This window comes from Lates calcarifer, linkage group LG11, assembly GCF_001640805.2.
Source record: "Lates calcarifer isolate ASB-BC8 linkage group LG11, TLL_Latcal_v3, whole genome shotgun sequence".
Lineage (NCBI taxonomy): Eukaryota > Metazoa > Chordata > Actinopteri > Centropomidae > Lates > Lates calcarifer.
Genome location: NC_066843.1, coordinates 9,466,390 through 9,490,086, shown reverse-complemented (window position 1 = coordinate 9,490,086; position 23,697 = coordinate 9,466,390). Strand labels below are relative to the sequence as shown.

Here is a 23,697-nt window from a genome sequence, read left to right as displayed (position 1 = left end):
GAGGGCTAATTCAGAGTGGCATGCAGAGTGGCACTGGTTCAAGAGTGGAGGTAAATATTTCGGCTTTGCTCCACAAGAGGAAGTGATCAATTGCTGTTGATTATAAACACATCTGTGGCAGAACCAGACCAATGTATTCTGCTGCAAGACTGTGTGTGTGTGTATGTGTGTATGTGTGTGAAGAAGAAAACAGTGTGTGTTGCGTGGCTCCGAGACCCCTAAAATGTGATTTTGTCGTGGTGAATAACTCTCAATAGGTGTGAAAATAATCTAATCAAAACAAATGGCTCACAGTGCTTTGCCCAGGAGCAAATCATTTCTTCCAACCTGTTGCCAAGCAACAATGAAATCTTGATTTTATGTACAGGGCTTCTGAAACCAAAAATGAGTGACTGGAAGCTGAAAGCAACAGAGGGTAGAGATGGAACTCGAAAACTGCACCACACAAAACAGAGTGACACAAGACAGTTTGCTGTTATTCCTATGCACAGTAAAACTTTCAATTTCCCCTTAATTGTTTCTCTAATTGATCTTCCACGTGATGGTGGTTTTTAAATTTTGTCAGGCAAACTTGGTTACAGTAAAAGTCATAAAAAGCAGAGATTTGTCCTGAAGGTACATTAATATATGAGTTTCAAATACCATCTGGCTATTGTATTTATGTGTGCAATCTGTTAGGTCTAAGAATACTTGCTTGAGTTAGTATGTAAAGTAGCAAGGGAGTGCAAGTGGGAGAGAAAAGAGAGAGAGAGTGAGTGAGAGAGAGAGGGAGAGAGAGAGAGAGCAGAGGAGGATAGAGGGAGGCTGAGACACCAGTGCAAAAGGGGAACAGGGAGAAAGCAGAAGTGATTTCATCGTCCTGGCAAGTTGCACATTCTAATTGAGGGGGAAGAGAAAGTAGGTGAGTTTGCGGAGATTGGCCTCCGGGAGCAGGAGAATTCATCCGACTGGGAGATTAGGTTGAAGCAGAGTGACACATAGCAGGGGCCTTAGCAGTTGGGAGTCTCCCTCTGCGGACAGAACAGCCAGAACGGCCAGAAGCTCAGAGTGACTTGTCAGAGCGGCCACAGTGGGGAGGGGGGAGCCCGGGCCTTCGCAACTTCCCTCATCCTCCTTCTCAGTCTGAATTGTCAAAGAGGGAGCAACTGACTGACAGAGACAGACCTTCACATACAGCTCACATATTCCACACTGGAGCTATGGGGACAGTGAGTGAACTTTGCGTGTCCAGCCTTCAGACATTCTTATGTCCAGCTGTGAAGACGCTCCAGCAAGCTCCAGGTAAAGTAAAGCCAGAGATCTGGGCCTTGTAGTGCATGGTCTGTATGTTGCAGTAAGCCTTTTTGTTGGTTTGGTTGTTGGCACATGTTATGGCATTGTAACACTGAATACTTACTAAAGTTGATCATTTTAACGCCACCATTACTTCTTGTTTTGGCTGACTTCTCTTTATAAGATAACCTGTTGACTGTCAGTGTCATTGTGTTTGTATGAGTTTGTGTGGCCGCTGTCGCAAACGCATGGCTCCTCCACCAGAGATGAAAACAAACACTTGGACAGAAATAGCGGGAGCCTTTTGCGGCTTAAGGAGGCTCTCTCATTTAGCACAACTTAAACCTCTGCCCTGTGCACACACATGCGCTGAGGGAGGGTGCGCTAATGTTATTACTTACTGAGCAGATCTAATCTTCAGCAGGTCTCACACACATCCACGGCCAAACTAATTTGAACCGACTGTGTCCGTGATCATTTCACATCCTGGTTCACACGTATAGCAAATCCACAAACCGTCCTCCTATGACCAGACTGAAACCTTCTCTTTCTGCTCCTACCCTGCTTGTCACGGCATGAGAGTATCTCTCCTCTTCCCCAACTTCCCAGTTGCTGTATCCTAACTGGGACAGCAGTGTTGTGTTTACTGGGGATTGCCTCCTAAAGATAGATAAACAGCTCTCAGTGTTTCCCAGTTTAATTACAGATGGAGTAAGAGTTCTCCTCAGGAGTGTGTTTATACTCACCATCTGTCCCCATGTCCAGATTTGTGCTTACATTCGGCAGTAATAACAAGATGATATGTATGTGCTTGTGTAGTTCTTTGTTTTGGGGTGGTTGTCAAGTGTTGCAACTGTATTACACTGCACTGCAGGCTGGTGCGCAGGTTCCCATTGGAAGTGTGACGTGACTGGGGTGGCTTCACCAGGTTGTGGTGAATCAGCTGACTGAGTGCGTAGCAAGGGGAAGCATTGCTGTCTCAGTGATTTCAAAATGCCTGAATCAGCACCAGGGATGTGTGTGAAAACACACAGTACTCTAGTTTTGTTATGAAGATTCAAGGCGGGGGTGGGGTGGGGTGGGGTTTGGGGGTTGCGATCTTGATTGTTCTGTTGACAGCTATGTTTAGCAGATTTTTGTCAAGCAAACAGAAATAACTGACACGTCAGGCAGAACTGAAAGAAAAAGCATGATGAGCTCTAGTTAAACACTGGTTCGTCATTTGAATATTCAGCCTCCAGTCCAGTTTGTGGGCTGAAGATGAAGCCGTACATCCCCGAAGGGCTTCACTTCAGCTGTCACCCGCCCGCACGTGTCAGTTTTCTTCTTGCTCAAACTGTAATAACATTCAACTTGTGATGGCAGCCGTTACATTCTGGGCCCCTAGTGGTGGGAAGAGTTTGGGCGGTGTGCTGTATGTGTCAGTGTTTCTGTTTTTAATCATGAATCATAAAAGTGATTCATGTGTGACTCATCTAATGATTGTCCAGCAAGTTCACGCTGTATCAGCAGCACTATGAAATCACTCCTAAAATATAGCCAAATACTGTGTGACTGCTGTTTAAAAAAAGACAAAACACATCCACACATGTGAGGAGTTTAAAAAAAAAGTCACTCAGCTTCTTCCATTGGCTGACCTCATGTGGTGACATCTTATTTCCCAAAGTCATCATCTTTCTCTGGGAATACAAAGTGATCCAGCCTGCTCCTTTGCATCTAATATTGATTAAGCACATGTCCAATGTTATGTCCCAACTATAAATGTTACTGTGACTCTAACGTTCACAATCACTGTGTTGGCCAACATGCCAAATTCATCTTCACAGGCCACAGGCTGACACTGATGGCAGGCGGTGTATCACTCGAAGAAGGAGACATGACAGTAATTTAGCTGATTAATATCAGGGGGGTTACATGTCGTCTGTCACACGTTGGTCTGTGCAGTGAGGCAGGTGTGCCTGGTGATTTTACGGGGACTCTCTGACATGGAAATTACTCATGTGGGCTCCAGGGGCAGACTACCAAGTTGGGAGTGACAATGAGTCTTTCCCTCCTCTCAAGATTTTGGTTAGACACAACTGGTTTTTCCCTCTGATAACAAACACTTTGACGTGTTTTGGATGCTGAACCAGGCCAGACAGACCCCTGCTGATGAGCTGCTTTAAAGAGGAGTATGTGGGAATCTAAAGAGAGGCAGATGAAATCTATACAGAATGAAAGCCAAATTAGATCTTTTTGGTGGTATGGGAGTATTTGCTTCTCTTTGAGTTCTCTGTTTTTATCTTGATAAAATGCCATGAGATAAACAAGCATGGTAGCATGGCTGTTGGTGAACTGTGACATACTGTTTTTGTTGTTCCTGTTGTTATTCTGTAAATGCGCAGACATGCTGGCCTCCATCAGACACACTCCATCTATGAACAGCAGGGATTTTATTTTGCCATTCCTCAAGACTACCTATTAGTCAGACCTATGCATAATTAATTATAGATGAACAATGGCTTCGTCAGCCTATAGTCAGCCAGGGTGGTGATAGTGCTTGTTGGGGGTGACCATGTCAAGTGCAGAAATGAATGCAGTGCAAAATGCTGTGAGCCTAGCCTGAGGAAGCGTGACTTGTCCCAGACAGACAGGCAGGCTCTCAACTGTCCTACTTTATCAGGTGCTCTCTCTGTATTTCACACTCTCCTCCTAAAACTAATATGCAAAGTCACAGCTTCAGCAGTATTTCTGTGTGTTTATGTGTGGAAATTAGTTCCACTGTAGGCTGTAGGTTGCTGCTATATAAGGGAAATTTGTTGTTCAGGGTATGTGAAGAGTATGCTATATTTAAAGCAGAGCTCTGTGTTTGTAATTGCAAAGTAAGGTTGAGTATATTTTTTCTTGCTCTCCCTCTCTCTCACACACACACACACATACCCATTAGAAAAAGCCAGATGCCTTCTTGTATTTATTATACTGTATGACTCACGTCAGTAATCGCTCAGGTGTGCACTCCCTCTCACTGAGAAAATTATAGGATGGATCGATCCAAAGGTCTCATTATCTCTGGCTGCACCTGTAAAAGGAGAACAGCGGTTTCAAAATCAACTTGTGCAGATTAGTCATGCATGGAGCAACAAAACTCCAGCCGCAACTTATGCCAAAGAATGTCTAACCATGCATGTAGTAATCTTAATGGTGACAGATATTTTTCAACCTTGGTGATTACTTATTTCAAGCTGGCAGTGTGGACACTAACCTCCTGTTTCTCAATAAGCCTATTTTGTAGGGCGGAATTTTTGTTTTTATGTCAAAGAGGCAAGCCATCATGTGAAATGACCCAACACCCTGCAGCTAACTAACCACTAAATATTTCACAATGTGAGGTTAATATGTAGATACTTGTGTGACAGTGTCTGGTCTTAAGGGATCATTTATGTTTTAGTGATTTGTGTGTGTGTGTGTCCAGTTATCATTTATGAACTCAGTTATAGTAAGTTTAATTTGCTTAAATCTCGTCTCCTTTTTCTGGAAGTTGAACTGTAGTTATTGCAATTGATCAGCAGGGGTCACTCTTGGCACCTCCTCCTACAGGAAGGTTACAGATTATTTTCTCACACAGAAGAAGAACTGTATGTAATGTAAACACATAGCTTTACTGGAGTAAAGGAGTGACTCTGTTTTTCAGTCACAGTGACATAATGATTGTGGGCTGTAGGTTGCAAAACCCTGCTCGACCAGGAAAGCATCAAGATGAGTTGCATTTTTGGAGGTGCAGTGTTTTTAGAGATTGACTCACTTTAGGGATTTAAAGTCAGGATATCTCAGCCTCTTCTGAATCAATGTTGAATGTTTTTTTTTAAATCTATCTCTCACAAGTCTCTCTCACAAACATTGGAGGTGTAGCACTAAATTGCTGGAATAACCCTTAAAGAGCTGAATTTAGTAGGCTCTTATAGGCACACATCATCATATATGGAGTGGATGTGGAAGGCATCGTTCCCTGAGGTTTGGCTTTGTCACTTGCAAACACACTGTAATCCAAAGGCTTAACATAGTACACTAAGACAGAGCTGCAGCTATTTCATATTATGAGCAAGGCTTGTGTGAGGTCAAAATGTTCTTGGGTGTTAGCAAGTTACTTCAGCTTATGAAGATTTAGCTGCTTAAGGATGGTTCCCATTGCTGCTGGAAAGTTGTCAAAAGAAGTTCTGTCTTGATTTTCTAACCCAATTACCATTCCTTTATTGCAGACAAAGCAAATTCTGTATGTCCACAAGGAATAATGCAGGGAATAATAATAACATCATCTGACAGTGGTATCCAACACAAACATTGGATAAGGAAAGAAGGGTGTTACGGCATATTTTTATAACATTTACGGCCATGAGTTTCTGGTGTTTTGTATTGTATTAATATGTTTTGTATTGTAATTTAAACTGTCTGTTGTTCCCGTCATTTTCAAACTGAAGCACACTGATGCATGAATAAAGCAGAAGAAAATTTTCTCCTTTTAAAGAATTTCTCCAGCTTGGTGAAACTAACCACCAGCTGCATCTTTTAACATGCATGAATCAAAACCTCTTTACACTTTATAATTCAGTATGACGTTGGTCTGATGTTTGCATAAACGCTCCATTAACATCACATTTATTTGCGGATTAGCTCTACATGTCTGTGCAAATCAGGAAGTTGCAGACAACAATAACCTCATGTGTTGATACCAACTCGTGAGTTTTGATGATCATTTAAAGGTCAAACGGCTCTCTGGTTTCACTCGTTCTAGGTTCTTTAGCACAGATTTACAGCAGTGCTCGGGGGAATGGACGAACTCAAAACAATGAATTGAAACTTTGTGTGTGAGGGGTTCACTTCACAGAGGCTACATTGTCAGTTGTTGAGTTTGGGTCTTACAACTGAGCCATTCAAATCCCACAGCTTGAAGACAAGCCTCATAAATGAAGTGGCCATGTAGACTGTAGGGCTTTTCAAAGAGGTCTTGATGATTTTACTCTGGGCCAATATGGTCTTCAAACAAGGGGTGAATCCAAGTATTTGGTCTTGATTCCTGTGCTAGTAGTTACTGAAGACAATGAAAATGCATCCAGATATTCAGTCTTATGCAGATTTTTTCTCCTATAGTGCATCAGATAGGATTAGAGATAGAAAAACAAACAGAGAGGAGCTGTTCTCTCCCTCTTCCTGGCCTCTTTCATTGGCTGTGAGTGCAGCATTCCTCTCGGCCCTTCTGTCTTCATCTACAGGCAGGTTCGGGCTCAGCCCTTGCCACTCTGACAGCAGCGCAGTCACTCAGGTGTTAAACAAACAGCAGGCTGATTTATTCGCTTTTAACAAGGAGATGGAAAGGCGAGCAGCTCCTCTGCCTGCCCTCGCAGCTTTTTCCCTAAAATATGCAGCCAAGAAATGTCTCCCTGCTAGAACAAAGGGACCCCCATAAGATGCACCTTTGATCACAGGCAGCATTAGATGTGAATATGCTGTGTGTGTTGATAGGCCAGGCTGGAACATGAAAGTAATAAATCCGGAAAGATGAGGCTTTCATTGCTGAGAAGATGCTGGAAACTGGAACGCTGCATCACTCATAAAACATGTTGCTCACCGGGATTTGGTAGAACCAGTTTCACCATTAATGACACATCCAAATGAATGTGGTTGCAGTCTTGTTGGAGGGCCCAGACACTCTTAGTTCATAACAATTCATTTAAAAAGAGCTGCAGTATTCTCATCATAGCTTTTAGGGTGATAGCTTTCAGATAGTTTCATGAGTTTCTTTACTGACATCAAACTTTAGGAATATACAGTGGACTTCAACAGGTGTTTGAGAGCATTATCTCTGCCGCCCACAGACAGGTGTTGTTGCTATTTTCTAAAAAAAATGTTTTACATTTGTTTCCGAGGTAAAACTCTGGCACACACAGGTCTGCTTTCGGCGGATGTGGTGAATCAAACGCAGCGATATGCGCAAGATCAGCAGCCGTGAACCGCTGTGTCTGTGTGTGTCAATCACACTCTCCCTGCCCCCACTCAGCCATGCCCCAACAACAGTGTAGCGCGCGCGTGTGTATCTGCATGTATGTATCTGTATGTGTGTGTGTGTGTGAGAGAGAGAGAACGAGCCCAGGCAGGGTGGAAACGCAGGCGGCAGACGCGTCATCTGGCCCATTTGCTGCACCTTCAGCCTGTGCAACGTCAATGTGGCAGAGATAGGCGACTGGTGCCGGATATAGAGCCAGCTCTCCTTCAAAATAGATATAAGATTATAAGCCTATATTTATAGTATGCTAATAGCTTGTGTGTAGTTGTATGCTTTTATTTCCAATTTGCTAAGGTGGCAACTATTCCTGCAGTGTATATGCTGTATTAGCAACCAAGAATATATCCCAGTTGGCCTCTATAGCTTTTTTTGTACAGTTTAGATCACCTAATATTTAATGCATCTGTTGCTTTCTGGAGATGCAAATGCAACATGAGTATTTGTGCTTCCTTAAGTGTCTTGATGCAAATCAATAAACTGACCAATATTCGTTATAATTCAAAAAAAATGGACCCATCTTTTTCCATCCCCACTGCAGTCAGGAGGAGCCCCAAGTTATCAAACGTTGATATTTGTTTGTGGTTTTTATTGTGAAAGTGTTGACCGGAAGCTATTTGTGTACATCCCGCTTGTCTTGACAGAGAATCGCGCGCAGGAAAGATTGGCTGGTTAAAGTCCTTCGTCTGTGCCTCAGACCACTCCTTTGAGCTGTCGACAGAGCCACCCTTCACTTACCGAAGTAACTATTCCCCTAGAGTATTTGTTAACTTCGACAATAAAAACTAAAAAAGGTTAATATTTTTGTAGTTAATTCTAACCGTCAAAGTTTTGACGCTCGGAAACCTCTGGAAAACTTCCTGGACTGGGAACTGCGACGCGCAGACAGCATGGTGTTAAAATCGGAAGACGGGATAGGTGAGTGAAATAGTCGAGGAAAGACATTTGACTTCGTCTGAATGTGGTTTAATGTTTATACGGGACTGTATGTAGTTGAAAAACGTGTTTATGAGACGTAGTCTGAAACAACGAGGCGTTTTCTAGTGGTGAAATTTTGTTCAAGTAAATCTCAGTAGCTAAACGTGTCGTCTGTATTTGGCCTTGTTTGTGGTGTTTACTACTCTGCCATTTGTACCGTGCTGTTGTGTTTGTTGAGTCAGCTTTGTGCATATTTCATCAACCCCTGTGGTTTTCCATAAAGACTGAACTTTCCATTTCTTCCAATGAAAACATACACGAAAAATATTACAACGTAAGAATATGAAATATATTGTCTTTGTATTGTCAGTTCACAAAAAGATATTCAAAGATACAGGTACTGTTTAAGTAACCACTGAGTATCAAGAGATTTTGATGTGTCATTTTTCTTTGTATTATGCACATTCCATTAACTGTTCTTTTTCTGTGTGTTTATTTACAAACTGTCACAGTCTAATATTTGCGAGTCTGCTTGACTGTCCATATTTGCAGATAATTTGTGTATATTTCTATTTAGTGCTGTGGGTGTTATTTTCTTAACCACTTATATGAACAGTTTAGTAACACAATTCTAGCCTTTCATGCAGTGGTCTGTCACATCTATCAGTGTCAGTTTTCAGTGTTCGCAGAGCTGTCAGCAGCAACAGGTGTGAGAGCAGACAGTTAACTCCTCCAGCGTTCTGCATGGAGGCATCAGTTTTGTTTTTTCTTTCTCTTTTTGAAAAGATTATCGTTGTTAAAATCACAATATTTCCCCCACAGAAGCCTGTAGCGGTGTTAAAAGATGGTTGTAATTCTTTTACATAACATGATTATTGGGTGTATTATTGTTTTTGAAGTCAGACAGAAAGCCTTTGTTTCTGAGCATGACGCTTTGATCTCTTTGGCTTGGTTAGCCTTGCAGCATTAATTAGGACCCTTGACTTGCGTCACGATTAATCGTGTTAGAGAACAGTGAATGTCTGACTGACTGATCCTGTTATATGCTGCTGCTCCTTTGTTCTGCTGATGGATAGGGGGGAACTTTTTACACACTCTCTGCCTCAGCGGCCCCTGGATGAGCCTGGCTGGCACACAGCTGCATTGTTTGCGCAGGCGAAAGAGATGAGAGAGGGGAACAGTCGATTCTCTTCGAGTCCATTTGTCTTTGCCACTTAGAGGTGGGTGGTCTGGGAAGTTAAAGTAGTTGTCACTAATGGTTCCCTAATGAGCGGCGTTGAGAGCTCTAATGGGCCCTCCAGAACAATGTGCCCTGCCTGGCACTAATGCCCCGGTGGTTTGATAATCGTCATCCTCTCCCCATAATCATATTTTATCCTTCTTTCTACATCAGTTGCAGCCCTCCTTTCCACTTAGGCCAGTGTTCATTCTGTGGAGTTTCTGCCATAATGCAACTGGACAAAAATGTATTTACTTTTCAGTGCACTTGGGTGTTGCTGCAGGCTTAGTGTTTGGTAGCTCAGCAACTCTCAATAGGCTGCATTGGTGACATATTTTAGGGCAGTATCACTTGTCATTGAAAAGAGCACAAAAACAACCACCAAACCATAACCACTGCGACTTGTCACGGTGACATTAAGCTAACTGTAGGACTTCCTCCTTTGTTATTTTGCACCTATTATTAATAATTAAATTTTAAATCACTTTTTAAAATAACATAGACTACAAGAAGTCAGAAATAATAATTGCCCATCATCACAGGTGGCCAGAGTCAAAAGTCAAAAGTTTTCTCTTAAGAAAGCTTTAGTTTAATAAGCAGCCAAATAAATGTGTTTATTTTGTAACAATATAAAAAATCAGTGAAGGTGTTATCAGAAAATATGAGCATTTTCAGTATATAAAAGATTTTAGTAGCAGTAAAAGTGGTTGTTTATTATAATCAAAATCAACTAGTTGATTAATTATTCATGTCAAGATCTAAGCCACAAACAAGTAGAGAAAAATCATTTTTGTGATCATATCTCGAAGGCAGATGGTTGTTATTATATCAAACAAGATTTCTTCACAGTCTATGTTAGTCTAAACTAGAAACAAAACAATCAGTCAGTTGATAGAAAATAGATGAATTAAGCATTCGCCATGGAAAAAATTGAAATAGCTGCTGGTTGAAGCTTTTTAAGATATGAGAATTTGCTGTTTTTCTCTCTGTTATGTGATTGTGAGTTGAATATCTTTGAGTTTAAAGTGTTAGACAAAACAGTCCCCCAGGAACTCAAGGAATTTGTTACTTTTATCTGAGATTTTATAAACTAAATTATTAATTGATTAATCAAAGGAAATACTTGACAGATTAAACGTAACTGTTAACCATGTCACTGTTAACACAGCTGACAGTTACGGCTGATTTGCATGGAAGCTGAATGAAAGGACACTGTAGATAAGAGTGTGGGTTTGTCAGCTACTCCGTCAGAAACATAATAAGTCACACATTTTGCTGTGTCTAGCTCTACTTTTCTTTCTGTCTTACACAGTTTAGCCTGCAGTTCATTGCCCTCCCTTTGCTCCCAGCGCTGATTTCAGTGTCTTTCAGGTTTGTCTGCAGCAGGTATAGACAGGCCTGGAGTCATTTTCTTCATGAAGGACAAAACTCTATGATCACTCCTGTTGATAAGGCCCAGAAATTCAAAATGGCAGCTGGTGGGACCTCTATAGCAAAAGCATTGCTAAGGAGTTTGCTGATTTGCCCTATCAAATGCATATCAGGTGCCGCTGGTTGGGGTTTTGTTATGCTCTAGTAGAACGTAAGTCATCTGGGCTGCAGGAAAGTGATGTAAAGCTGAAAACATCGGTGCATGACATTACATGTTTAGCTCCTGTGGAGCAGCAGACATTTATCAGATCTTTGGTTTTTTTTTTTTTTTTTTGATTTTGTGAATGATATGGGGTAGTTACAGCTTACGAAATCTGTGTGGGTGCTGTCTGTTTCAAAAAAAGCAAAGACTGCACCAAATTGTAAGAAAGATCTGGTACCATTGAAACTTTATCAAAGAGGTAAACAATTCAGCCATGCATGCTGAGTTGTATAGGTGCTTTGTTGGAGCCATTTTGCAACCCTGGGTTTTTGTGCACTATTCAGATCATGTTGTGATAGAGTTGAAGGATTTCAGTTAGGAAGAATGGCTATTTTGATGCCTTTCCCACAGGATGGGTGGGTTTAGCCACAGCTTTCACTCCTCCCTTGGTCTATCTAAAATGGTTCACAAACAGGAAGCAGAGAGTTTGACAATATGCTTGACGGGAAGTGACATCCCACGGCTTGTGTGTGGGCTAAAATTTCTCCACTGCTTTGCAAGAGAAAAAATGAAAATAAGACAAAAATAAAGATGTTAAGAGAAGTGGGGTTGAAAGTAGAAAAAGAGAAAAGATTTGAGGCTCCTCCATCTCTCCCATCATTTGTTTCCTGGATGTGTGTGTGCTATGTGTGTTTTTGTGTTTTACTGGCAAGAGAGGATGTTGACAGTAAGACAGCCCAGATAAGAATCGATGCCAGCAGCATCAGAGGACAAAAGCATGCATTGTGGGTAGAAATAGCACTTCCGCTTTTGAGGAAAAACAATGAGAAGCCTCCACAGCGGCCTATCAAAACAATTAATGTTGCCAATAACATAGTATGGAGATTATTAAAGAAAGCTGATCTTTTGTGTATATAATGATGGATTGTACGTGTGTGTGTGTGCATGTGTGCAGCTGCAGGATGTTTGTGCTGTGGAGCTTTCTGTATGTTTGCTTTACACAGAAGCTGTGTGTACAGTGGTAGGCCCAGCTATACATTTTTCAGCCCCAGTTCCCACCCAGTTACATCCTCTGCCCCCAGCATTCCTGAACAGCAGCTTTAACACTGCCAGCAGGCAGAGTGTGAACTCTGTTGGGAATGTCATTGTGCTCTTTGGGGAGGTTTGACAGGGTCATTCCTGTTTGAACAGCCTTCCTTTCGGTCCCCAATGACTCCATAGTGTGACTTACCTTCACTGACATTAATGCAACAAGGCTAAATAGCTAAAAGTAAAGATGGCGTACTGGAGCAAGAGGTAGCTACTTAAATTTTTCATGTGTAAGCATGACAAGAGTCCAAAAAATATGGGATGGTTTTAACGGAGTAGGACATTGGTTCCCAACTAAGATTCACATTCACAGGATGATTTAAGGGGTAAGAAAAATAGGAAGAAAGGAACTCATGAAACAATGAAATATAATTCACAAGGTCCAGTTGGAGATCCAGATTAGTTTGTTTAGAATCTTATCAGATCCCAAAATTGTGAGTTAAAAAAAGAGGCAAATATGTGATTCTCACAGACAGGCTTTTACAATATTAGAAATCCAGCATTCACATTACAGAGTATTCTACAAAAAATTTGCGATGCCATGTATTTGTCTAGCGTACACAGTGCCTTGCCAGATAACACTGTATTGTTTGTACTTCACTCTGTGACATACTTACATTTCCCAGAACAACACAGAGACAAAGTGCCTAATCTTGACCTGCAGGAATTTTTATATAATTTAACAATGGTGACAGTGAAAGCAGGATGAAATGAACTGTTTTTTCCAGTCTCATCCTTTTCTCAAAACACAACCCCTTACCTCTGTATCAGATTATTGTCTTTCGAGACGGCAGTAGAGAAAAAGGTGCCTCAGCCTCTTGTATTGGATTTTACCCTGAATGATTATGAAATGTGTGCCCAGCGCAGAATTTCTTCTCATTCTGAGGTTTGTGTCTTTACTGTCACAGTTCTGTTTTGAGGTCTCCTGTAGATAGGATATTTATGTTGAAAAACACCGGACGGACACTAGTCAGAGGAAGTTCTGTTGCTGTGGGACTGCAGAGTGCAGCTAGCACAGCAGAGGGCTCCAGGTTGACTCATCCAACTCCATACAGACATGAGGCATGTGCTCACATCTGCTCTGTGCTGCAGACGTATCTGAGGCAAGTATACACTCATGCTGTAAAAACACGCCGCTTGGGGACACGACCAGGAGGAATGCTGGGATTCTTTCGCAATTTTCTGGCATGCGTGATTAGCATGAGGATAATGCTCCTGCCCTATCCTTAACACAAAAATACGTCGATTGTCCTCGAGACATACTCCATTGTTAAACTTGAATTTGGAGGTGATAATGATGAAGTATGACTGATCGTATGACTGGTCAGGGGAGAGAAGACCTGGCTCGAAGTGCTGACTCATAACAATAGCTCATACTACAGCTTATGACTTCCTCTTTGTCTCGGTGGGAGATGACCGGATGTATCCAAAGAATAATAAATACTTGTATATACAGTTTAACCTCCTCAAAGTCTGTTTTTGACCTAATAATTCTGGAGTCACTGAGGAGAGATTTTTTCATTAGCCACATGTGCCTGTGGCTCTGGGATGCATTATGTTGCATCTTACTCTCGCAAACACTGTATATGTCTTTTTTTTTTTTTAAGTGTGGGTGTCAGGATTGGTCACTGTTTATCACTGTAATCCAATCATTTGAACTGGGTGTCAAAAAAACTTAAGAAAAAGCATATTTAAACATATTAAAACTGGAATACAATAATGTTATTGACTTATATAGGCTTATATATTTTGTTCATATTGCTCTACCCTAGTGTGTGAGGTTTATGTGTGTGTGTGTGTGTGTGTGTGTGTGTGTGTGTGTGTGTGTGTGTGTGTGTGCGCGCGCGCACGCGCGTGTGAGGAGGAGGAGGAGGAGGAGGCGGCAGAGAAGGGAATGACCACTGGGTGGAGCCTCCATGTTGATGGTAGTGACAGCAAAACAGAAAGAGAGAGAGGGAGACAGAGAAAGGAGAGAGTGAGGTAGTGAGTAAGGCTCCTTCCCCAATTGGACTGTGTCAGTGTCCGTGTGCTGGGAGCTGGCTGGGAGCTGGCTGGGAGCTGATATCTTTGCTGTATATCTGAAAAAAAGCCGGCAGTATTTCTCTGCCTGACTGGAGGAGCAGGCTCCTTCTCTCTGCCACTTGACATGTTGCCATCTGGCTCACTTGCTTTGAACAGGACTTGACAGAAAAAGGGACGGCTGTTTTTTTTTTTTTTTTGAAATATATATGTATATATGTACGTGAAGCTGGAGTAGAAAAAGAAAAGGAGTTCTCTGGAAAGACTGAAAAGTGACACCTTGGAGGATTTCTCAGACAGGTTAGCAGTTAAATTCGCTGATGTTTATGTGTTTACTTGGGTTATTGATCTTGCATTATTCTCCACAAGGCTGTTTGTGTAGCTTGTTGTCTTTTGTACTTTCTGTCATGTGGGGGACTTTGGTCAGTTTTCATTTACTCTGTATCCCTCCCTCCCTTCCACACATTGACAGTATTGAAGATTAAATCAGTGAAGCTGGGGATAATGCATGCTACAGAGATGAAAAAGATTTACAATGAGAATCATAGAAAGTATAAATCAAATCATATAAGTCTTTTTTCTCCTATGGATTGAATTTGCTTCAGTGTCCTGTCATTCTGTAGCCTGCTTGTTGCCTTTAAGACCAATGAATGTAGCTCCACTGACTGACACTTGAGATGATTGAGTACTGGTGCAGCAGGTCAGTGACAGGGCAGTATGGTGCTGTCAGTGGGGGTGAGGGTGTCTTTGCGTATGGGGGTGGTCAAAAAGACATACATTTGTTTGATACTCTAGGATCATATATCTGAGCAATAGAAGTGCAGAAGTTCATCCAGTGGTGGCTTTATGACCATGGGTGTAGTCAACCGATTTGAGATTTCACTTCATCAGGTGACTTCACAAGACAGTTTTGATAGCTTCAGGAAACTGCAGTCTATTGAATGTTGAGCCTAAACTTGGAAGTTAAGCCAAGGATGCTTAAGCCATCAGTCCCTGTGCCTGGGTCTTGTCGAGGAATGTCCTGAGAGGCCGCTTGCAGACACAAAGAGAGAGCTGTGATCGTCCCACTGCTCTTCCCACTGTCTCTGTGTTCTCCTGCCATTCGCCGTCCCACGCCTTCCCCGGCCCAACACAGGGCTCCTTCTCCTGTTATCTCCCCTCTCTCTGTCCCCCCATCACCTCCTCCTACCCTCAGGCCAGGTCAGGTTGGACGTTTTATGGCTTTTTGATTCTGTAAATGGTGGTGGTCGTTTTCAGTCTAGTTTTTAGTTGTATGTCTTTGTGTGTGGCAGCTATGGATCGGGAGGTCAGGGGTGAACAAGTTCTTTTGGGCCCATGCCCACATTACCAACTGGCATTCCTTCACAGCCCCTGCTCTGCTTTGTTACAGACTGTCTGGTTCAGAAGCTGAAGGGGAGTGTGTGTGTCTGTGTGTGTCTGTGTGCGTGTATGTGTGGCTTCAAATATATATGAGGGAAAGTCCCCTTGGGATTTGCTGTAGTAATGAGATTCAGTCTCAGATCAGAGATGAGCAGATGAGACAGTTGCGTTTTAAATCACCTTTTCTTGCTCAGCCAGCAAACAGCAGGAAAGATCAGATACCTTAGAGCTCTTTAATAGACCTTGGTGTGCATCTCTGTGAGAGTGTGTGTGTGTGGCTTGCCCATCCCAGCTCATATAATCGATTGTTAGTATGTGCGTGTTTTGTGCTGAATGTATTAAACCTCATCATGAAGTAGACTGCCTCTTGTTACAGCTTGGCGCTTGTATTGGTTTAGGCGAGGGGTCGATTGATTGGAGACTACTGGGGCCTTGGGGGTGGAGGTTGCCTTTTAGCAAGTTTAAAGGGAACTATCCATCTAACTACAAGGACAAAGACTGTACAGCAACAACAACAGCCCTAAGGAATATGGGGGGAGGGGAGAGCTGGAGAAAACTGATGTTCTTGGTTGCACTTTAGAGGTAAGATTGGCTAGAAAGAGTAGATGAAAGGAGAGATGATGGAGGAACAAGACGAGGAGGGTAATCAGGTCTAATGGAAAGCTGGATGCAGTTTTCTCCTGCAAAGAGATGGAGGAAAAAGGCTGTAGACACAGAACAGAAGAAGAACCACATACAGGGAGCGATTGCCGCTGCCGGCGTCATTCGTCTGCCCCGATCAGTTCGTGCACTTCATCAAAAAGCAATCACATACAGGCACAGACACACGTGGCCGAAGGAAATGGATGTGTATCTCTTTGCATATTCCCTCAGTCAGCAGATCATAGGGCAGCGTTGTGGCGAAAATATATTCATTGATGTCTCCATCTGCTGCTGTGAAGCACCACGATTTCACAATATGGTGAGCTTCTACCTTGTAACACATGAGGATAAACGGTGCAGTAGTTAAAGAGAGAATACATCTTATGTCTACTAAACTGTGTCATTTCACCATTCAGATCTGTGTTGAACATAGAGTTTTCAAGTACCAATTATGTATGTATCCTGTCACCCTGTCCAGCAGCTGTGTCACTGGGTGTGGCCAAGGTGAGGAGCTTATTTAATTAATAAGTTTTTTGTTTTTTTTGGGTCCTTGTATGCTGAGAGGAGCTCCCTAAATTGGGTCACATATGCAGAGAGGGGGGGCTGAGAAATCCTACGAGCACTTAGAATTCTAATTTCCTTATTTTCCAAGGAGAGTTCTTCAGTGATCTGGGTGGAAATGAGACATCTGCCAGGACGGCAATCACAATGCGTATTAGCGGGCTCCACCGCTGTGGGAGAGTGAGCTATAATTGGTATCTCCCTTGATGTCACCTCCCCAGCTCTCTCCGCTGACCCAGCCCTCACTAAAAACTGCTTCGCCCATCACTGAACTCCACAGAGACTCTTAGAGGCAAAAGACAAGGACATACATGTTCTAAATATCAATATCAAACAAGATTTGGGTTTTAGACCAAGCATTATGGTGAGTTAAAGGCACCAAAGTCTCACAAGAAGAGTTTATATTTATGTTGAAGGGGATGGGGATGCACCAACTCACAAGTGGGCACCGTGATTATACTCAAAGGGAGTGTACTGAGTGTTTCCAGTGATAAATTTAGGTTAAACGGCACTCAAGAGTAATAAGGGGCCAGGGCATGGCAGGACAAAGCTCAGATTATACTGTCCTGGATTTGACAGAAAAGCACTTGTGTCTGAACCTCACAGCAGGGATATTGTCATTATCTGCTCTCTAGTCACACATTTCCAAATCACTTTCCTCCTCCTTGGTCTCAGCAAGTTATTCGTTAATTAAATCCAAATTTCTGATACTTTAAGAGTCCTGTTTCTCGATAGTGACTTGAGTTTAATAATTTTAATTGAATGAAAAAGTGAAATTGAAAGTGAATAGTGAGTTATCATAGACACTTTCACAGTGATATAATGGATTCGGTCTGAATATCACAGTCTGGACAGTCTAGTCAGATGGTGTTAGTGTTGAAAGTTGAAACAAAACGCAAGTTGCTGAGCACTGACACAATGCCAGGCACGGCGGGGAACTCATTGTGTCAGCCCTGGGCGTCGGTACACGTGTTACGCATGCGTGTGCATATGCAAGTGCATGTGACTGTACCCCTGTATTTGTTCATGACTGCACTCGTTACTTTGCACGCCTCCATGTGCGTGTGTTTGTGATTCCCCTGAATGACCTGTTTTCCAGGCAGCATGAGTCCCCGAAGGAGCGAGGATGTGGGCGGCCCATGTTTCTCTTTCAGCCTGTGGAAATCACTACATACAGGCTCACCCCAGTCAGATTGCTACAGGGGCCTTCGGCTTCTAAGAGCCTCCTAAAGTCAGAGGGCAGATGGGGAGTATTGCATCTTGTAACTATGGAGCAGAAAACACCATATTTTTTCTTGTATCATCAACTCTTCAAACTTTTTGTCATTTCACTGCATCACCAAGAGGTGGATATTATTAGAGTATCATTACAGATACTCTGTCTTTACCTCATTTGCCCTCTGTCTTCTGTCTTTCTCACTTCCTGTCTTTTTCTGATAACAGCCTCTTTTCCTTGGTCGTGCCAGTGCAGAGGTTTGCTGAAAAACAGCCAAGCAGCGCTCCCAGACAGAAGGGAAACAAGCAGCTCTCAACATTTACTTAAGTGGATGGGTTCCCCCCTCATCTGCTGTGTTCAGGGAAATGACACCCACTTGGTGCCCACCTCTGGCACAAGCGTGGGTGGGGCCTTTCCCTTTTCCTGATGTGGTCACGATTATTTTGGGTGGAGTCGGGAGGCAGTGACGCATCTACCTGATTGGCTCCATGAATAACAGTGATGATGCAGGTGACGTCAGATGGATGTGTGAGGTGGCGGCGTGGCCCGTTGAGTAGAAAACCTGCCCTTTAATCACAGGGCCCAAGTGTCACCGTGCATCTGCCCTGCTGATGGGGTAAGATGCTGATTTCCTACAAGTTCCTTGTTTGTGCTTTTGAAAGAGGCAAGCAAGTAGACAATTTCCATCCCCAAATGATCATGTTCCTTTACTCAGTTTCTGTCTGTCTGTCTCTTCTGTGTAAAATTATAGTCCTTTCTGCCGCTCCTCTCCCCTGTCAGTCTGTCACTTTGTGGTCCTCCTCTAAGCCAAGAATGCTGCGGTTGTGTTGTCAGGTCCTGTGCTGTGTGGCGTGGCTTCCTTCAGCGTTTCGCTAGCTGCCCAGCCTGACATCATGCTCCCAGAAAGAGAAATGGACTCCCTGCCTTTAAGCTCGTTCCATCTTTCGCTCTGGTTTGTGCAGTTGAATACACAGTCGATCAGAAGACAGGGTCAACAAATGCAAGAAGACCTGCTGCATTCTCAGACCTATCAGCACTTTTGTGTTTTGTGCTGTCTTGTGCTTCCCAGTCTGTTTCTTAAACATTCATATCTTCCCTGATATGAGATGCTCTCGAGGGACCTGTCTAACTGAGTGAAAAAAAAGGTTGCACAACTATTTATTTTAGTGTCTGTTTTTGCTCTGCACCATACTCTCAGCTCACCCTTGTGAGAGCTGTGCTAAACGTGGTTTCCATGGATACCAAGAACATTTTGGGATGGATGTAGCTGATTTGCCAGGGATACTGTAGGCTGTGAGGTATGATGTGTGAAAGGTCACCCTCGAAAGGGCTGCTGTGCCCCCCCCGCTGTCTGAAAACAAGACGGGAAGACAACATTGCTTTGTTTTGGAGCTTCTTAATAGTCTGCTATAAGGCTCCTGTTTTGGACTTCCATTGTCTATTATCCCTGTGTTAAATATTAGCAGACATTCCAGTGAATGTCATGGGTGTTAGCCTCAAGATGTTTAGGTTAGTATGCCTGCTGTTATTAAAATAAGTGCTCTCCATTTTGCTGCATGCTCTCTATTAGGATTAAATCCTCCTTGCAGGAAAATTAAAATTAGCTGATCTTTGTAAAAAAAAATTTATTGTGAAGATGTGTTTGTTTAATATTTCTCAAAGCGCCATGAAGCTCATAATTTCTGGATGGTTGGTTGCGACCTTGCTTTATTGATTGCTGTGCTAGATTTTATTTATTTATTTTTTTAGCTTTTGTAACCTTCCTTTTACAGTGTCCACAGTTTAACCACTCACATTTAGATGTGAATTTTACCTCTGTGGTTTTATTAGGATTATGTGAGACCAATGTTTTCATGCAGGATACTAAAGACAAAAGGTTTGAGGAAAAATACCTGTATTTATTCATTTATTTATTTCAGAGCACTGGTGGTTTCGTGGAAAGTTGTGGAATGAGTAATATAAGACCTTTTTTTGAAGATTCCTCTGTCCTCAGCTTCCACCACTCTATAACCATTACCTTGTTAACCGTTTGCAGACATTCACAGAGTGGGCCTGAGCCTTGACCCCTTTAACCTTTGAACCCTGTTGCTGAAGTAATGAGGGGAGCAGGAGAGGTCACAGGAGGGGGCTTGTGCTTGGGCACTGGGGGAATCAGAGAAAGAGTCACTGAGTGACAGAGATGATCTTGTAACATAACAATCGCTGTGACTTGAGCAGCTCATAACATTATTGGGATTCAGGGGGCTTTGACTGCCACTTGGCCCACACTTGCAAAGTATCTCTAGACTTGTGATACTGCAAGAGTCTTTCAATGCAAATGTCTTTGCAGTAGATAGTTTGCAGTAGAGTAGCCAAATGGATGTTGTCTCACACCTCAAAGGGCTTTCATTTCACAGGACATTCAGCTAATAACAAATATTGGGCAGAAAATGTTAATGCAGTGTGTGTAGTTTCCAACGGTGGAACTACTCTACTACATTGCCTGGTTTAAATGCAGACATCTAACAAGATTTCTTAGTTTATTATCAGTACCTGTCCTGAACTATTACTGAGCACTACATTGTTTGTAAGAGTCTGCACTCATTGAATGAGATCATTGTTTTTGCACGTTGGATCATGCATTGTTACATCTTGCATTTCTTCAGCAAGTGAAAACATGTTGTAACCATCAAAATTTGTTCCATCTAGGCATCAGAGGGTTTTTAAAATCTAAATCTGAAATAAAAAGAGTAAAGGGGAATTCCTCCAGTGCGGTGCTAAAGTAAATGAAACTGAGATTGTGCTTGTACTGCTATGATTACAATGCTGATTCCAGTAGTGTCCCTTTGTGCTTTGAGTGCAGATAGTGTTTGCGCTCACACAGACACCCAATCACATTGTCCATCAATCAGGACACATTGCTCGGCCTTCAGTCCTTGGCACAGACAAAGCTAATTATAACAGCCTGTAGTGTGAGTGACAGGAGGACTGGTGGTGCTTTGAGACCTGTCACATTTGTGCTACTCTGGCACTGATGCTCAGCACTGTCTGGCCGACCTGAGCTGTTTAATTTAGTCACATAAAGGTTAAATGCCCTTCAGAGTGCACCTGGCTGCTGCAGTCTTGGTGTATTTCAGGCTTTCAGTGTTTGTACTGACTGCAGAGGTTTGTCTGATTTGTTACTGATGCAATGAAAACCTCTCCTCTCCCCTTCTCTGACCTCGTATCGGCCTCGTATGACTGTCATTGTGTGTTCTCTGTGGTTCCACGCCTCTTGCCGTGGACATTCAGTCACCATGTGATATGAAGTGAAATATTAGAGATTAATAGTGTTATTTCCATGCACTATGATACTTTCAGCGATATGGCTAAGGGAATAGGTATGCACAGAAAAGGATAAAGTTTCCTTATATTTTGGTCACCACTGTCCTAACCCTTCATCTTCTCTCTCATCTCTCCACAGTGCCGGACGACCTCACCCCGGAGGAGCAGCAGGAGCTGGAGAATATCCGCCGGCGCAAGCAGGAGCTGCTGGAGGACATTCAGGTAATACTGGTTTAGGATATGAGGGCTGGTGTAAATTTGTACAGAAAACACATAAACAGTAGATAGGTCCAAAAAAACAAACATGCACCTTCATTGCTTTCATTTTCAATTTTACAGATTTTTTTATGGAAAAAGTAGACACAATGACACATTTTAAAAATATAATTGAACCCATTTTAGAAGTTTCTAACATTAAAATGTCAGTAATCTTAAAAAAAAGTGTCAAAAATTGCACACTAACAGAAAACCTACTTGATTTTTACTGGTATTAAGTATTTTACCAAGCTGAAACATGTTTTAGGTGGTTTTAACTTTGTCTGAGCTTGTTTTGTTTTTTTTAACTTACAAAGTCCAGACATTACAATTGCTCCTCCTCTGCTTTTTTGATTAAACATTTACCTCGTATCCAGTTTTTACTGCCTTTGTACAAATTCCTCCTTTCCAAGAAGTACTTTGCACATTTAACCCCAAATGGAATGTGAGGTATTTCCCACTAAGTGCCCACTTCCTTAGAAAATCATTTCTGTTTATTGTTTAGCCATTTGTGTTTTGTAGATTTACTGTGTCAACAGAGACCTCTATTTATGGATATAAGATCTCTCTTTTTGGTGTTTTTATTGAAATATGTGTTTGAGTATAATGTGAGTGTAAAAATAAGACAAGCAAATGATTCTCCATACAGATTAAATAGCATTATGCTCTTATGAGGAATGTGCTCATGCAGCCAGGAGGATAATCTCACGTAGTCTCTGATTTCAAGGGAAAGCCAGGATTCAAATCAGCTCAGCTGAATTTCCCTAAAGTGGTTTGTTTGATTCCTGTCCATGGCCCATGATGATTTTTTTGGCTGTTGCCTTAACCCAAGAGCACAGCTGATTATTCTAGCTCAGGTCAGTCTTGTAACTCAGTAACCAGCTCCATAAGCAAGTAACCCGCAGGCTGTCGTGCCCTGGCAGGGAGTTGGCCTCCAGATGTCCCAGTGGGTGACTTAACTTCCGCTGGCCCTGACAGACAAATATTGGAGGCGTGATCCGACACCTTCTCTTTTATGAGCTTGGGCCACTGTTGCTGCCCTACCCCCGCTTTTTTGCCACCACTACTGGCTCCATCCTCTCCTTTTCTGTGGTCTGCACACAGACCCCTCTCCTCCTCCCTGTCTCCCACACCCGTGTCCTCCCACACCCGAGTCTAGCATGCCAGACCCCCCTCCCCCAACACAACCACCCGCTTTTCTGTATAAGCACAGCCTTTGTTTGTGGAAACAAGCATCTAAGGAATGTGTTGTGATTGCGCAGGCCTTGAAAAGACAGATGTTCCCTTTGTGGTTTGGCCTATAGTGAGTTGGTATTATATATGAGAGATGATATACTAACACTGTGTCTGGATATGAATGGCGAGCCTCTGCTGATTGTAACCTTTCCTTGGAGTGCTGAAGCCTATTATGATCAATAGTAACCAAGCTCTGACTGTATGTAGGACTTCTCTTATGCTACAGTCTATTATTCCAGACTTACATCAACCTGACGTCACCCTCTCCATCTCTCTACCCTCTGCAATGGCCTTACCGCGCCAGTCTGGCACCAGCGGGCCTGGCTTGATCGACTAAATCTGCCTCTAAGGCCATTAATTACGAAAACACCACACAAACTATAATCCACTTTTATGCTTTCTTACTCCATTTGTATTGAGGTTATCCCCGAATGGTCTCCACCTAATCAGATTCAGAAAGAGAGGCCACACACTCTCTGATATGACAGACAGACGGTTACTGTCAGTTTTCAGCGTAAGAGAGCTGAATGTGCAGCAGTGTGTGAAGGCCACCTGGCTTACAGACAAACAAAGCTGATTCAGAGATGATAGCCTCTTAGCACAGTTTAATAGAGCCCTTGTGTTTGTTTTTTTTTTTTTTAATACAAACACTTTGCATGTAGTTTGTGTTGGTCACACCCTTCCATGCCTCCTAATCTCAGGGAAATTGGTGGACAAACGATGAGGTCATTCATACAGTGCCTCTAGATAACTTCTGTTGTGAATTGGCGCTATATAAATAAAATTTGACTTGACTTGATTCACTTGTCACACTCTTCACATTTTAAGACTAACCCTCATTTTTTTTTTCCCTGCAGCGGCTGAAGGATGAGATAGCAGAAGTGACAAGTGAGATTGAGAACCTGGGTTCCACTGAGGAGAGGTAAGAAAACGAGGCCCTACACTCCTCCCCTACACACACATTTCCCTGTCTGTTTTGC

General features: G+C 42.6%; 1 protein-coding gene across 4 annotated transcripts in view; it reads left to right on the top strand.

Moving 5' to 3' along the window:
* cyth1a (cytohesin 1a) overlaps positions 1 to 23,697 on the top strand; it is a 39,592-nt gene that overhangs the window by 4,594 nt on the left and 11,301 nt on the right. The window contains exons 1-3 of one of the 4 annotated variants that reach the window (XM_018704604.2): positions 857 to 1,281; positions 21,366 to 21,448; positions 23,575 to 23,639. In XM_018704604.2, coding sequence (XP_018560120.1) covers positions 1,200 to 1,281; positions 21,366 to 21,448; positions 23,575 to 23,639 — 230 coding nt within the window. In that variant the 5' untranslated portion in view covers positions 857 to 1,199. Of the gene's footprint in view, positions 1 to 856; positions 1,282 to 7,952; positions 8,225 to 14,128; positions 14,425 to 21,365; positions 21,449 to 23,574; positions 23,640 to 23,697 lie in introns of those variants that run through there. The other 3 variants (XM_018704605.2, XM_018704607.2, XM_018704603.2) reach the window with 3 other exon arrangements.